Source organism: Zootoca vivipara, chromosome 9 (assembly GCF_963506605.1).
Source record: "Zootoca vivipara chromosome 9, rZooViv1.1, whole genome shotgun sequence".
Lineage (NCBI taxonomy): Eukaryota > Metazoa > Chordata > Lepidosauria > Squamata > Lacertidae > Zootoca > Zootoca vivipara.
Genome location: NC_083284.1, coordinates 25,540,955 through 25,557,657, shown reverse-complemented (window position 1 = coordinate 25,557,657; position 16,703 = coordinate 25,540,955). Strand labels below are relative to the sequence as shown.

The 16,703-nt window shown below is 39.0% G+C and overlaps 1 protein-coding gene across 2 annotated transcripts; it reads right to left on the bottom strand.

Annotated features, from left to right (window-relative positions):
* Positions 1-1,910: 1,910 nt before the first annotated feature.
* On the bottom strand, positions 1,911-16,148 carry AP1AR (adaptor related protein complex 1 associated regulatory protein). 2 transcript variants are annotated; one of them, XM_035114112.2, is made up of 10 exons: positions 15,735-16,148; positions 11,113-11,161; positions 10,502-10,528; positions 10,027-10,052; positions 8,705-8,801; positions 8,037-8,135; positions 4,985-5,031; positions 4,247-4,320; positions 3,718-3,846; positions 1,911-2,782 (listed from the first exon to the last, which is right to left on the bottom strand). In XM_035114112.2, the coding sequence occupies exons 1-10, from the start codon at positions 15,812-15,814 to the stop codon at positions 2,517-2,519; spliced, it is 894 nt and encodes a 297-aa protein (XP_034970003.2). In that variant the 5' UTR covers positions 15,815-16,148; the 3' UTR covers positions 1,911-2,516. The 2 variants fall into 2 exon arrangements, with proteins under 2 accessions (XP_034970003.2, XP_060134495.1); XM_060278512.1 differs by having other exon boundaries at positions 4,985-5,028.
* Between the last annotated feature and the right edge of the window lie 555 nt (positions 16,149-16,703).

The window sequence follows — 16,703 nt, the reverse complement described above, 5'->3', positions numbered from 1 at the left end:
AATTTAAAACTTTCAAGGACTGATAACATGAAAAAGTCAGGAAGAGACAGTAGCGCATGTCAAAACCAAAAATATACATCTGAAGTGTAGAAATCTTATAATAAAGCATATTACAGGCATTGCAAAATGCAACACTTAAAATGAAAATATATTATGCAACAAAGCTCCCAATTATGAAATGCAATACATTAAGAAAGGATAAGCAGTTTAATGTCATATGTACATGTGGCCAATATCTTTTTTAAACATAAAAGGCACAGGGAGAGACAAACCAATCTATAGTGATCCTGGCATACTATATGGGTTAAAATAACTATATAAACATTTGATAATTATTTATTGCCACTGACCACTTTACATCCATATTATTGGGACAGTGAATAAAATGTATAAAAGGCAAACATTTGGAGTCTGTAATGAAGTATTATAAATTAATCAAAGATTGTGAGAGCAAGAAGAGGTAAAAGGAGCAGGAGCCAAAAGAGAGAGATTACTGATAACATAATAGTAATGAAGGCCTCTTACTGGGCAATAGAGATAGAGATGTTGAGATTGGGTCTGAGTAAGGAAAGTAAATGCTGTCATTTCCCCCCCAGTTTATGGCCATAACAAAGGGTGATGCCATTGGTAGCAAAGCTTCAGCAGGAGACAGAACTGCTACTAAAGTTGATCGATTATTTTCTGTGCTGCTGCTTTGTGTTTCCTTGCCCTTGTAGCAGCTGCTTGTAAATATCTGCAAAAGCAACCTCTCCATTTAGGAAGCTAGCAAGCAGAAATCCCTAGAAGAAGGAAGTATTAAGAAATCATGTAAATCAAGTACTCTTGCTCTCTGATTGACTGTACTGCTGAACTCTGCAATATTCAGATTTTCCATGAAGCTAAAATCCGCATGGCAGACATGTACTGTGGTGGTTTATTAAACAGCAAGTACCATTTCAAAGCAGCTTTCTTTTCTGGGGTGGGGAGAGAGGAGAGGATAGAGGCTTTTCTGCAGTGAGTCATGGGCGCCAGAATAATTCTAACTGGCACCGAGGATCTTCTCTTTAGAATTAAAATCCACAGGACAATTTTTAAGAGAAATAAAATATTAGGCAATATCATCATCATCATTCCCCAACATATTTCCAGTAATAATTAAACTTGATTAAGTTACAGCTTTTGTCACTAATCTTAATTAGTTAAATGAATGGAACTTTCACATACCAGGTAAGTTTGGACTGGAATACTAATTTGCATTAATACAGCCACAGAAATTAGTCATGCTTTACATCTTCCATATCAAAAGAACACTATTTTTGAGTTTCCAATATTAATATCAGTGTTCATTAAGATAGCAACAGTGAAACAAGATTATTTGTGCACAACTTAAAAATATGTGCATCTTTTGGCATTTCAAGTTGGTACGGAAACTGAACCTTTGGTTCTGTAGAATCTAAAGTTTTACTTCCCAAAACCAGCCTTTTCATTTCCAGTGTTTAAAACAGATTCTTTCAAAGTTTTCTAACTATTCACTAGCTCATTACTGCACACGAACAATAATGTCTTATACGATACTTGTGTGAGAGGCATTGTGCTTGGGAGGGATCTGGTCAGTTTCATGAAGTCAATAAATAAAAGGGAAGGGTCGAAGATTAATTTCACATGTAAAATTTCATTTCTTCTTATCAGAACAAGTTGAACAGAAAAAATAATACCTGTAAAATTGTTCTAATATTCAAGTATCAAGGTTTTAAGTACTTCCTATATAAATTATTGTGCCAATGTCAATACTTAAAGCAAGGATGCATAAGAGAGCTGAATATGGCTCTTCAGACTTCTCTATCTCGCTCTTGGGACTCTCTCAAAGGCCACATTTCTCAACAGCCCTATTCCAGTGCTTCTGCCTGGCAACAATATATCCTTGAACCTCTTGCTTACCTGGATGGAGAGACTGTGTGCGTCCGAGCACACACATAATAAATTCTGGTTTTTGCATGGCTGGAATGTAGACTGCGGAACAAGGTATGTTAGCCCTGCCCACTTTTGCTTCTGGCTCAACCATTACTGCCATGTGGCCCCTGAAATGTTTCCCATGAGAGATAGCCCTCAGGTTGAAACAGGTTGCTCATCCTAGATTCAAAGAAATTAGAAATAGAGCTCTAGAACAAGATCGTTGATTAAAACATCAAGCTGTGATGTGTCATTTAGTGCAGACAATTGTGTACTAAAACCAAACAATAGATACAACAGAATCACTCAAGTATTTTCAAAGAATTTCAAAGGTAGATGATAAAATTGCACTTAAAATTCTGAATTCAGATAGCAAACCATACTCTTCATTCTTTCAACTGACATAGTTTCCTTTTTCTAGAGGAAATCTGGAGCTCAGTTCACCAAGTACTGTCACTGTGCAACTTCCTTATTTTAAAGGAGGCTGTGCAGCAGCAATGATTGGGAGGATTGTGCACAATACAGATTTGTAGGTTTCTCCCCAACTTCAACCATTTGGTCAGATAGCCAAGGGCCACACAATTTCATTATCTGTCTTGTTGGTCAGTATCAGATTTTTTTGGGTCTGATGCAGACAGTTCTAAAACGGGGTTTACAAAGCCAGCATACTCAGAGTTGCCATTATCATCCATTTCAGCACTAACAAAATCATTCTCCCATTCCAAACCATTAGAATCATCAGATGCAGAAGTTGGGTTACTTCCAGTTTTCTTGCTGCTAAATTTTAGTGCTGCTCGAAGTATGTCTTCTTCAGTTTTTGAGCGTTCTCGCAATGGGACCATTCTGTTCATGCCTGCAATTTAAAAACTGTTTTAAAAGCAGTTTACTATTTTTGGGAACAACCATGCATTTGACTTTCAATGAGAGATGCATCCTGAATTAAATAGCAGCCAAAGGAATATATGATTGATGAGGTGAACTGGCTCTCTTTCTTAAAAGTATGTCCAGCTTGTTTCTCTTTATTTTAAATCTTAATTAGCCCCTTTAAAACATTTAAATGCTTTCCTGTGAACTATAAATCACAGGCATCTTTGAAAAACACACTGCCTTCTGAGTTTGCAGAATACAAGTTTCTGTTTAGGCACACCAGAAGTGAAAAAATAGTCACTACATTATTGCACCTGAATAGGAAATAATGAAGTAGTAACAGGCCATTAGCACTTGCCTTCAAAGACATTGCAGCAGCCGCCACCGCAGCAATTATTATTACTACTACTACTACAACTCACAGTTCATTCAATAGCAAAAACATTATGCTAGTTTTGCAAAGTTATATCTGCCATAAATGTAAAAAACAGTAATTCCATAATGCAAAAAAGCAAGCAGTTAAGACTGTCAAGGTCTCATCAACTCGCTGTTTAAATCTAAAAAGAACCTACCCTGCAACAGAAATGCAAGAAGAAATGGAAACTGGGGAGCAACTAATTTCATATGACTGCATTTGCGTTTTATTGAGGTTTTTACATTAACATTGGCTTATTCTGGCAATTCTACTTCACTTAACCAAACCAACAAACACTTATAAGTTACATTCCTCTCCCAATTCCCAGTTTCCACACTATGGAAGCAAGATATGCAACTCTTGAGAGGAATATTGAAATGGGATTTCACCCCACTCTGTGTTTTTTAAATATTGCAACAGTATCTATTTGCTTAGATATTCAAACAGACCTTTGGTATTATTTATATGCTTAGGTCAGCAAAATCAATAAAGCACAGAACAAATACCTTCTTCATCTTCCCATTCTAAATCTAAGGAATTACTGTCATCATTTCCACTTGTTGATTTGGTTTTTGTCATCAAGTCACAACTGCTCTCTGTATTTGGTGTCAGAACAGTGGCATCTGAGGACAGCCCTGTGAGCAAAACAAGTATTTATAGTTCAAATATACCAGCACCATTAAACAATACACCAGCCCAACAGCTTTTAGCTTTAGTAATATTAAAATCTGCAAAAAGCCAGACAACTATTATCTAGAATATGTATTGTGGAATTTTGATTGCACATATGCCAAGCAACATTCTCTTTAATAAGGACATATACAACAGTAACCCTAGGATATATATATATACCAAAATGTATTAACACTTTAAAATAAAGCCTGCATATGAAAACAATGGGTTCCTATTGCAGATCAGTAGATGTTCCTCTAGGACGTTGAATAATTTTAAAAGAAATATTTGCAATATTTGAGCTACTTAGTAGCAGCAATAAAAGCTGTGGCTGAAGAACATCCACACACCAAAAAGACTTACTGCTGCTCCGAAAAGCTTCATATTGTAGTTTTACATTCCTCAGGTATGAATCAAAGTCCTCTTCTGTCACTGAGCTGTGAAATAACAAACAAGTTACATCAAGGAGGACCAAGTTCAGAACCAAAGATTGGCTTACAACACCAACATAGTTTCCAACATTTTGAGTGTGATGAGTTGGAGCTAGTGTAATACACTCCTGTTAGAGGAATGGGATGTGGGAGAATATTTTAACTTATTTTTCTTCCCCCTGGAGCCCCCTTGCTTCGGAGGGTCGCAGGACTCTCTGAGACTGTCTGAGAAGTTGCATAGGGGAGGGGGCTGCCAGGGGAAGGGGAATTGGCCAAAAAAGTGTCTCTGTTTCTCTAGTGGAAGCATCTGCTGGATCTCAGTCCCTTCTGTGAATGGAATGAGCCCTTCCTGCAGGAAATTGATTCCCAGGTGTTTATGAGTGTGGATGAAAGTCTTACTAATCAAAATCCTATTTCTAAAAACGTACAGGTTTATGAGAGATTTTGTGGTTTCAGTTCAATACTGCTAACCCTAACCCTAGCCAATTTCTTCCAGTTTCATTCTAAATCTGTGAATTTGCAACCTACAAATTTATAAAGGGAACAAGGATACATCCACCTGCTGCTTCAAATGAATTCACAATTGAAGTTGTTTCTGCGTTAAAATTATACAGGGATTTCAAATTCCCTGGCAAGCTAAATATTTAAGGCTATTGACTGAATATCTTACCTTAAACCATCTCCATTGCTTGCCAGTTGTCTTTGCAGTCGTTGCTGCTAAGATTAAAGAAAAATGAGCATACGTTTCAAGAAATAAACTCAAAAGAATACAGTTTAGTTTAAACTCTAGTCCAAGCCAAGTGTATGAACACACCTACTCAACAGGACAGTTTATATGTTCAACTATTATGCCTGTCTGCACAGTGCCTGATTGTTTCTCATTAAAAGCAGAATGAGGCTTTTTTCTCTATGACATTTCTATACCGCCTTTCCATAAAATATAAAAATATAAACAAACTGGAGGGTGCTCAAGGATGTGACTGAGCAAATCCCATGACCTGGAAATACAGTTGAAAATGTCTCACAATTCTATCCTGCTTCGTAACTTACAGAAACGAATTTCATTCTGTTCTTGGTTCTTCGTAACTTTTTAGTGGCACCTGTGGCTATTTTTGTAAGCAGTTTAAGAATGAAGGAGGACTAGATAAATAATTAGGCACACAAGAAGCTGTCTTATATTGTGTCAGAACATTGCGTCCTTCTATATGCTAAGTACATGTCAGGTGTACTGGGTTCTGACCCATATTTTCGGGGGACACATGTCTGAGTCACACAGTGCACCGGGTCCTATCAGGCCTTGGCACGCCATGTGATGTCACTTGCATGACACCTTGGGTCTCCCAGCTGTTCTACCATCGAGATACAGCCCTTCTCAGATTTGTTTGTTGCAGAGAATCCATTCCTAGTCATTCTTGAAAGGACAGTACCATAAGGACAACAAAACAAAATAAAATACATAATTTAACAAATGTAGAAAAAAAGAAATCAAAGACATTTCATCAGCTAAAATACAGGCGTTGGATAACATTTAGAAGCAGTCCAGTACGTGGGGCTGCATTTAACTATGTCATTTCTGATGCAAGCAACACCAGTGACAGATACATCAGTGTGCTGTTTATTTTAATAAAAGTGTGACACAATTGCTGGACAAAGTAAAATGCTAGAATACACTTTGCCTCCCCTAAAAATCACTTGGATTTAGTTGGTTATTAAATTACAAAGTCCAAAAACCTTTTCAGTGGCTGCCAGAAACCCTGGGATGCAACATAAATATTTAGGATTTATTATTATCATTATTCCAAAATACTAATCCTTTATACTTCATAAGGATCTGGTATTCCACTTACCTTTGCTTTAGAGTTCCTAATTGCATTGAATCCACTTCCTCACACAGATCATGTGGCAAGAAGTTAAAACTCTTAGTATTATATATGACCATGTTCAGACTTAGCTCTGCTGCTCCAACAAACTGGTTTGCTGAAATATGGATGACCAAGAAATTTGAATGCTCCATCTTGCCCTTGTTTATCTGGCTTGGTTGGAGACTTAGGTATTTTTGCTAAAGCAGTTACCTGCAATGTCTCATTTAGGAAATTGTGATTCTGGACGTAGAGCTTAAACCACAAATTTCCAGTTTGATGTTATGGGACACTGTTACTTAATAAGATGTCTCCTCTTAAGGTGGAGGTACAAGGAGAAAGAGAAGGCACATGCACTCCTTACTTAACACTGTTAACATTCCTTCAGTAGCACCTTAAAGACCAACTTTCGTGTGCATGCACACGAAAGCTCATACCAAAATAAAAACTTAGTTGGTCTTTAAGGTGCTACTGAAGGAATTTTTTTATTTTGCTTCGACTCAGACCAACACGGCTACCTACCTGTAACTGTTAACATTGTTAATACTTAATATATATGTTGGGCTTCTTGCCATAAGTTCATTTTATGCAGGGAATGAAGGTGATCCCTGCACAGTGGAGTGAGTGGGAGGAACCATCCCTCTATGACTCCTCTCTCTTCCCACTACAGGACATTATTGATTTCTGATGCATTCCAGAAATCAATCATGAACATATTTGCACAAAATTTCAATAATGCTTCTCTATGAAGAATGATGGCTGCTAGGTGTGGAGTAAAAAGCATACAAAACAAAGGAGAACAAAAACCCCAAAAGCATCCCCACCCTGCAAAAGGAGCAAGTGGTAAAGTTATATATTTTAGAAGTCATTTAAAAATTATAAATGTGAATCTTCGTCATTGATATCTACTTATGTGTTATTATTCTACCCTCCTCCAAGGACACTAGGGAGGTGTACATGGCTCTTCCCCCACCTCCTGCCCAGTGAGGCAAGCTGCGCTAAGAGATAGTGACTTTCTAGGTTGAGTAACTGAACTCAAGTCTCTCAGGTGCTCTAACCCGGGATGGGCAACCTACAGCCCTTGAACTGCATATGACCCTCAGCCCTCTGCAAGTGATCAGTTCAGACTTCTGGCAAGAGTGGTATCTCCCTGCTAGGTAGTGGAGGAGAGGAAAGAAAGAAGAGGATGCCACTCACATTTACTCTATCCCTGTACCATAACCGATTTTGACCCTGTACATACATTTGGCCCATGTGCCACAAACGATTACCGGTACCCCAAAACGGAATACATCTCTCGAAAGAAAAATAAAAGGGCACCCATCCATGCCCTATCAATTTATCATTCACATTTATCATATGGGTTCACTTCCTTTCAAAGCAAGCTTAGTATTGCAGGACAAGATCCTTATCCTAGATTTTGCAAAGCTATCTCCAACCCCCATCTACAGTTTGTAGTGTGTTCAGACACAGTAAGTTCACACTAACAGTTATGATCCAGAATAATTTTAAAATTTCACTTACTTCCATAAAATTGACAAATTGTCAATATAACGAAAAGATTAATGATCCTACAATCTTCTGCAAGATTGACTAGCCTGCAGTTAGTATCTTCAGAATGTTTTAAGTAACTGGCCAACTGTTATCTGCTCACCACAGGTTCAATAGTAGAAACATATTAAATATATGGATACTAATGTGCTATATAAAATATTTGATACTCTGCTCAAGAGATTAAAGGAATTAGAAACTACTACAAAGATACTTTACTTGGGATGTTCTGTTTAACATAGCATGTGAAACTAAGAGCAAGATACACAACAGGGGCTCTGATACATATATTTTGGGGTCTTCTCCCCTCACCTCCAAGAGCTTTCTCTGCTTTGCTGCCCTGGCTGCTTCACGCTGCGCAGCATATAAAGTCTCCTCTTCTATTCTTAACTTCTCCTCTTGTTTGGCTAACTGTATATGAACAAAACAGTAAGGATTAACAAAAGAGAACCTAGCTATCTTTCCTATGAAAATAAGTGCACTAAATTTAAAGGAAAGGTTATTCATGAAAAATACAAAACACAAAATTTACTGGTGTGATTAAAAAAAGAAACTATTTTCATACTATCTTCCAATATCAATTGTTATTTGAATTAAGCATATTAACTAGATCATAAACAGAAGTCAGACATGTACATAATTTAAACCCAACATGTACATATGATCATACAAAGAGCCCCACTAGACTGAAAGTACGAAAATAGGATGTACAAGTAATTTGTGCATGATCTGTTAGCATTTCCTTTTAACATTCAAAACTACCCACAAGTGGAAGCTTTTCTACTTAGTTCTTCACAGCACTTTTCTGTTTCCATAGAGAGAACTCTTAACTACTGTACTGTAGCTTTCTTTTTTCTTCTGTCATATCCTGTTAACGGTGTTAGACCTAGCTTGCCCCATTCACCATATCAAGCTTCCACTTTTGTCAGACAGTTATTGGTATATACAACTGTGCATACATGAATGGTTACTATGCCTACCTCTGACAGAAGTCTATCATCTAATGTTCTTTGTTTTTCAGCAATGGAATTGTAGTGCCTTCCCCTTAGATCAGCAATTTCTTCTTCAGTCAAAGGTCTGGAGAAAAAGGAAGAAGAAAGAGGCTGCCCACTTGGCACTCTGCTCCACCAGCTTCCTCAGCAAGCTGTCATGGAGACTGTCTCCAAAGGCCAGATCTATCCTTCGCTAGATGTTTCTGCTGTCCTACATGATTAACTAAAATATTCCAATATTTATAAAACATACAGTACATTATTTATTTTCCTTTTTGTCTGCATATTTTTATTTAGATTGTGAAAAGGGATACATTAAATTTTGTACATTACAGTAGCAATTCTTACTTCAGAAAAAAAAAATGATAAATTATGGCAATATTAGAATTTATATAATTTATTAGATTTATATACTGCCCTTCATCACAAGATCTCAGGGTGGTTCACAAAATACAAATACAGGGTAAAAGCACAAATAGTTAAAACAAAAACAACAAAATAGCCTCCCTCCTCCCACAAACACATTTAAAAGGCTGTAGAATATTAATCAGCCAAAGGCCTGGTTGAAAAGGAATGTTTTTTCCTGGCACCTAAAGATATATAATGAAGGTGCTAGGGAAACCTCCCTGGGGAGAGCATTCCACAAATGGGAAGCCACTGCAGAAAAGGCCTGTTGTCATATTGCCACCCTCTGGACTTCATGATTTAGCTTATACATATTAGAAAATAGATATTAATATATTGATAATTGTTCAGACTAGAAAAATTGGGACTACTATTGACTTACCAAAATAAAATTTTAAGAAGACATCAAAAAGACACTGATTTGGATTTTAAGGATAGACCTCTCTTGCAAATGAAGACAAATTAAAAACTTTGCTTGGAATTTATTTCATTGGAATATGTGTAGCTATTTTAAGTCATAGTAAAGGCATTATAAACTGTTAACATAGACATTTTAACACACCCAAAAAGAGACACCCATTTGTATTTATTTTATATGGATGCATGGTTCTTAGGGGTAGTGATTTGAAAAAAATGATTACAGTTCTGAAATTGCCTAATTTAGCTGATATATACCTATTCAAAATGTTACTATTTATAATTTTAAGAAACAATGCATTTTTAGAGATGGAAAATTATCCACCTGCCAATCTGTCCACTCAAAAGGCCAAAAGGCACTCTGATAAAGAACCCAATATTTCAGACAAAATCACCCTGCTAATAGGAAAAGTAGATGATCAGAATAATGAAACAAGGTGAAAATAATAGTGGGTGGGGGAGAGAGAAAATGTGTTATAAATACCCACCTCTGGTTGCTTCCTGGACTCTCACCCTATTAAAAATTATCAAGAGATACCCAATATTAAAGGCTATAACAATTGTATTATCATGCTATCTTTGAAACAGAACTGATAGATTTGTTTTAACAAGCAACCCCACTATCCTTTTAAAAATTAGAAATTAAATATATGGATCAATCTGTGATTTAAAAACCCTGTCTTTATACATTTTGATTCAATGATCTGTAACTCCATCTATAACATATTGGCGACTTAAGAGCTAGGCAAAGCTGTGCTTGTTTGTATATAGCCCTGCTCAGAGACAGTCTCGGGGAACATAGTTTTCAAAGCAATTATCAACTCATTATATAAAGAGGCTGTTTAAAAAACTGTTTCTTTCCATGTTTTTCCAGTTTATAGCCTTTTAGGTTACCCTTGGTTCAAACATGCTTTGGAAGGCCAATGATCCACTTTACATATAAAATTGTTCTAATGACCTTACCTCATCGCTTTCCACTAGATTCTCAAACTGTAAGTAGATAGAACAATATTTCAATTAAACAAGTATTACAGCGAAAAATGAACATGTATTTAGACATATATCACCCAATATGTTCTTGATCTTATTTAAGTACCTATGCAAACTCAGTGGGCACTTGCAAAGTTTTGGTAAAAACAGAAATCACACAAACATACCCATCAACTTTGTTATTGTATTTCTTATGCTATTAAAGTAATTCTATGGAGGTCAGGCAGGCACAGGGAATAACTGTCACTTCCGAAGCATTGCTGGTCTTGTGCTGGCAAAAGGTTATGAAAGCTTCCCACTGTGCAATGAACTTTTACCATTTTTCCTCCCATCGATTTTAAAGAGAGGGAAAATAACCACTTCCTTCTTCACCTGTGGAAAGAGAAGTCTGCTGGATCCAACTGCCACCCTTCACAGGGAAACAGATATTTCTTCTACTCCTAGATGCCATATGTTTAGATACAAAATGCATCCGATACTTCCTTTCACATTTTTCAATTTGGAAATGTGATCGTTTTTCTCCTATTACAGCAGTTCCAAAATGAAAGAAGCAGTAAGTTTTGGAATGGAAAGCCTTTACTCACCTCTATAGTGAAGTGTTCTCCTGTGGCACAGGTCCTGAAGTACTTTGATCTAGAAAATAAACCAACATTTACCACAACGGTAATTAGTTTTATAACTGAAGAGTTCTTAGAATAGTTTTCTCTATTCTCAGAAACTTTCAACACTACAGTTCTGTATCTTTTAAGAGCTGCGTATAGCAATGTGGGTTTTCTAGAAACATTTTTCTGATGAGTGATCTAATTCAGAATATTTACATTTGCTTGTATTTAGTCAATAATAATAATAATAATAATAATAATAATAATAATAATAAAATCCATAATATTTTTTGTCCTCAAACACAAGCATTTGACATGAAACATTTGGAGGGATATTAAAGTACACATCATGTGGTTCAAATGTTATATTAAGTAGACATTTTTATTGGAATGCCCTCCATTTAAAAGAAAAAAGGTCTGATTTTCATGTTATCCAGTGCATGAGAAATGCAGCATATACCCTGTAAAAGGGACTGGTGTAAGTGTGGAAACCAATTACAGTAGATTTACAGTATGGCATGGGCAATGTAAGCATGGCCTTGTTATCAACAACAGTATGGGCACCTATTATGCTTGTGTATTTTCAAAAGGATTAATCAATATTGTGCTGATGATATATTGACTTATCACTTTAGGCAGAGTACTATGAGATACTGTTGAATGACAAACCATGCATGGAGTTCCACTACAACTGGAGCATCAGGGGGAGAGAGGTAATTTCCCCCAACTATTCCTTCCATGTGCAGCTCTCTGAAAGGCTGTTCTGGAGGGCTGGGGGATCCATTTGTACAGTAGGAGGTGGAAAATATACTTCTTCCCCTCTGCAGGATTGCAGTCTCTTCTGCAATAATTATATAAATACAATAATGTTCTGGATACTAAGAATATGTACAAATTTACTCCTTTTAAAAATAAAAAAACTATAATAAAACACATTGCTTGCTGTATATGGTGGCCTTAGGTATTCTCCAGGTAGGGAAATAACAGTAAGCCCAGAGCTCTAATTATATATATATATTCCCAGAAGCATTATAAGAATGATGTTGTGATCCCTCTAGGAATAAAGTGAAAGTTAACAATGAGAGCACAGAAACCAGATCTGACCTACTTTCTAATTATGCCTGCAGCACACAGACAACGAAACTTGAACAACAAACAATTTAAACAGAATTTCTAGAACCACTGGCATTAAACCACTTTCTACATGATTAAATAGATTACATTTTTTAAAAAAACATTTTTTTGGTGAACCATGTGATGCTTGGATAATTTACATTAGGTTTATAAAAAAATTCAGGAGATATTCAGAACAAGCAGCATGGAAATGTATGTAAGGTGTATTCTATATAGACTAATTGTTTCAATCAATCCAAATATACATACAAATTAATGGACTGCATGTTATCATTATTTATTAAATACATATACCACCCTTTAATGAAAGATCACGGAGCAGTATATAGGGTGGTAGAACAGGGGTTGACAAGATGTGTGGCCCAAAGCACTACCAAGAAACGGGTAGATTTTTAAAAGGCATTTTTTTGACTGTTTCATATTTCAAGTTTCCCAAGGTCTTAAGGGTTAACCCACCTTTTTTTAATCAAAAACCCAACAATTCAGAGTAATTAAGAATATTGCAGAATATCCACCACCTGCAGTTTAGTAAGCTGCAGACATTGACATTATATGAAAAGTACACTGATGCAGATTAGCTGCAGTTCTCTGGCCCACTATAAATTTTCAGTAAGGCCTTGGCTGCTGGCAGAAAGGGTAAAAACACTTTTCTCCTTTACTATTTTTAGAGCTGTGGACACAGCAATCCAAATCCCTGATCCACTGCTATGGGTGGGTTTTTGATGGGCTTAAGGTGTTTGTCTTGCCAGGCTGTGCCAGCGAGGAGTCTCTGCTATGATAAAGCTCTCCACTTCTACTGAAAGCACAGGTGGAAGTTTCTGCCAGCATAACACCCCCATGGGTGTTTTGGGAGCAGAGTTGGCAAAGGATCCACTAGATCCTAAGCCAGTACAATTGACAGCAAGTTGTGCCAAGCAGCCCAGTTAAGAGCCCTTCAGCCTTGAGCTGGCCCAGCAAATATGCATACTTTTCCTGCTCCTAAATGTTTGCCATGGCAGGCAGTTTTCTGGATGTGGCAGTGTTCCGCTGCTCCACTAAGCCCTGCTGCTGTCTCAAGAAGTTAGGATTTTGCTCTCAAAAATGCTGTACTTTATGCACCTTTGTTGTAATTGGCAGACCTGGGGAAAGACACAGATATCTTGTTGTCTGAGCAACTAAGTAGCCTGCTATTGACACTGTCTCTTACTCATCCATATGCCTACACGAATACAAACTATACAGAGCATATTAAATAAGCTAAGGGAAAATATGGGCATAATACTCAGACACCAAACAAATCTAGGAAGTGTAAATTGGTGAGATCATTCTAAATCCCTTTGAGCGACTGAAAGTTTGTTGTATTAAAATATTACAGATTTTATGTCTATTTTAATTTCTGTGGAAAGTGGGAGGTCCTGACATCACACACTGTCAATATTATTTCCTAGAAGATTAACTACAAGACTTAGTTTCTGTGAATTCTTTAATGTCATATCCCCTTCTTGAAGTAGCATCTAGTACGCTAAATAATTGCTGCCTGTTTGAATGTCACAGTGTCTGCAGTACAGTAAAGGCAAACCTAAGGGATGAAAGCTTATATTCATAGGACCACAAAATAGACCTTCGATCTATGCTGAAACAAATGTTTCTCAGCTTAAACCATCTCTTTCCTTCTTAGTTATTGTTTCAATCAAATTCATGTAAACATCAGTAAAATCGTTTTTTTAAGGGAAACTAAGCCAGTAGGCAAGTCAACAACCCTTAATCAGGGATGGGAAACTTATGCACTTCTAGTTGTTGCTGGACTACAACCCACCTCACCCCTCCCATTCTGTCTGGAGCTGATAAGATTTGCCTTAGATGAAGCCAATATCCAGATATGCTTTCCACTGCAATCCTATAGATGTCTACTCAGAGATATAAGTTCAATCAAACTTACAGTTGTGTATAAGATTGGGTTGTGAAACATGCATACTATAATATCAACTTTTCTATTGCTGCCTTTTTTTACTACATTTTGTAAAACTAACTATCCTTTATTTAGCCTCCTTGCCTTTTACAGTAGGAATTCAAAGAAACCTACCACAAATCAGATATTTAATTTTCCTCTGCCCTTGTGCAAGAACAGGGCATACAGCCCTTTGCACACACTTTTTACATTTATCCTGCAATCCTTTGCCGATCAACTTGAGAGTGAGATCCACTGAACTCACTGGGGCCTGAGTAAATCTGCATAAGATCAAGCTCCATGTGATCAAGCTCACTGGGTGGCTTTGCACCAGTCACTATTTCTCAGCATAAGCTACCTCACAGGATTGTGAAAATAAAATATGGGGGAAAGGGAGAACCATATATGCCACCTTGAAGCCTTTGGAGGAAAAAAGAGGATACAAATATAACTAAAAAAATGATAAAATGTAGCACAGAAATTCCTATCCTTCCCAGCATTATTTTATCCCTCTTCTTACTGCTACCTTCTTATGGATTAGTAGTATTACAGCTTTGAACCGCAGTCAACAGCATTTTATATCATTTACAATACATTAAGATGAAAAGTTATTCCGCTTTTCTGATATATATTTTTTGTTTACTGCTACAAGTTGTCAGTGGGGGGTGGGGGGTGGGCTATCCGTGTAAAGTTGCACCTGTCCTCCATTTGATTGCCAAGCTAAGGGCCAGCAGACTCTGAATTCTTCCTTGCATTCCCCCCCCCCCCAAGAATATATCTATCTATACAAGTTCTCTTGTCAGGAGAACTGATCTGCTTCCCTTCCCCCAAGTGATGTTCTTTCAGCTATGGATAAATACTAGAGAACCTTGAGTGACAGTAGAAGCAATAAGGAAACACTGACATTTCATTCTTTATTGAATCCTTCCTATGGGGGAGGGGTAAACAGCCCATTAGTTAGGTGCGTTTCCCCGCCACTAACCATATACTTTTGAAAAACAGCCACACAGCCGACTCCCCGCTACCATTTCCCCCTTTCCAAGACCTGGGTGAAGCTGCAAAAACGGCACCTATAACTTTTGTGACAGATTCCTGTTGCTATAATCTCGCATTACAGGCTTTTAGGCAGGAGAGCATGAGAGGCCTGCTGGATCACACCGAAGGTCCACCTCGTGAGCATCCTGTTTATAGAGGCCAAGCAAATGCTTCCGGGGGGGGGGGGAGCCGCACAAACTAGAGAAGAGCCCTCTCCCCGCAATATTCAGAGATATCCTGCCTCTGAACATGGAGACTCCATTCAGCAATGTGGACTGATGGCCGTGGCTAGACTCGCCTTCCTGTTCCCTACATTAACACCTGAGACAGCTGCCACATCTTGGCAGTGTGAGCATGAAGAGACGCGAGACTCCGCCGCTTAACCGCGAGGCAACTCGCCCTACAGTCCCACCTGGGCGCTACCTACCCCTCCCCCCACCTCGAAAAGGTGGAGTCACCGCCAGCCAGCGCTGCCCGTCCCGCCTCCTCTTCCACGTCCCGTGCTTACCCTCCTCCTCGCTGGATCCGTCCCGCTTCCCGTCTCGGGAAGAGCCAGCAGCACCACTGCGCCGCCCAGCTGTTCCCCATGGCATGCTGAGGGGTGAGCGCGTGTGCGCACGCGCGCGAGGGCCACCAGCGTCCGTTAAGTCACCAACCGCCGCAGCAGCGCCAGCCGACTATGACGGCGGTCCCTCGGCAACGGCGCCGCCGCCCAACGGCCGCCGCGAGCTAGGTAAAGAAACGGCACGGCGACGGGACCCCCCCTCTGTCTTTTGTTTATGCGTTATGTGGAGAAACACCCACAAGCCACACTGTCGCGCGACCACGAATAAAAACGGAAGCCCCCGCTCCGCGCGGAGACTCCGCTCTGCTCCGCCCGCCTTCGCCGGCCCCCTCACACGCTGTGCCTGCCAGGTCGGCCGTCGCTGGCAGCCTCGAGCCCCGCCCCCTGGCCCCTCTCAGGCCCCGCCCTCCTCATTCATGACCGGGAGTGAGGAGGCAGATGGGAGCATGCGCAGATGGGGGGGGGGGAATGTGCCTTCTGACTCGGCTGACTCCGTGCGCTTTTACGCGCCGAGCTGCCCGCAAAAGCGAAAGGTGGGAGGAAATAGTGACTAATGCAAGTCGGGTGGGAATGTTACCGTGGCAATGAGCTCAGCGGGGATAGCGGTTCCGGGAAACGTTTGAGTAAAGCGGCTTCTCTTCACAGCCCAGAAGATTGCCCAGACCCCGAATATATTTCCAGGGAGGGACAGTGGTCAGCCCAGTGTTTTTATGCATTCAGCAGCACCCCCCACCCCAATTTAGCAACCCTATTCTGGATGCAGTAATGGTGATAATGGCGATGGTGGTTTCTCTAGCCCGTGTTGAATTGTGCATTAGCTAATAGCCAGTCAGAGGTCCAGTAGCTGCTGTTTGCAAAGTTGGTCCAAAGCTGGCTTTACCTTTGCTTAGGTGCCTCTCCATTCCCTAGCTG

Bases quoted from the DNA above. Each gene is read 5' to 3' on its own strand.
- AP1AR (XM_035114112.2), bottom strand. From the start codon at position 15,814: ATGGGGAACAGCTGGGCGGCGCAGTGGTGCTGCTGGCTCTTCCCGAGA. The intron at 10,053-10,501 runs GTAAGGTCATTA...AATTTTTAATAG, and splicing joins ATCTAGTGGAAAGCGATGAG to GGTGAGAGTCCAGGAAGCAA. The intron at 5,032-8,036 runs GTGAGGGGAGAA...CTTTAATCTTAG, and splicing joins AGCAGAGAAAGCTCTTGGAG to CAGCAACGACTGCAAAGACA.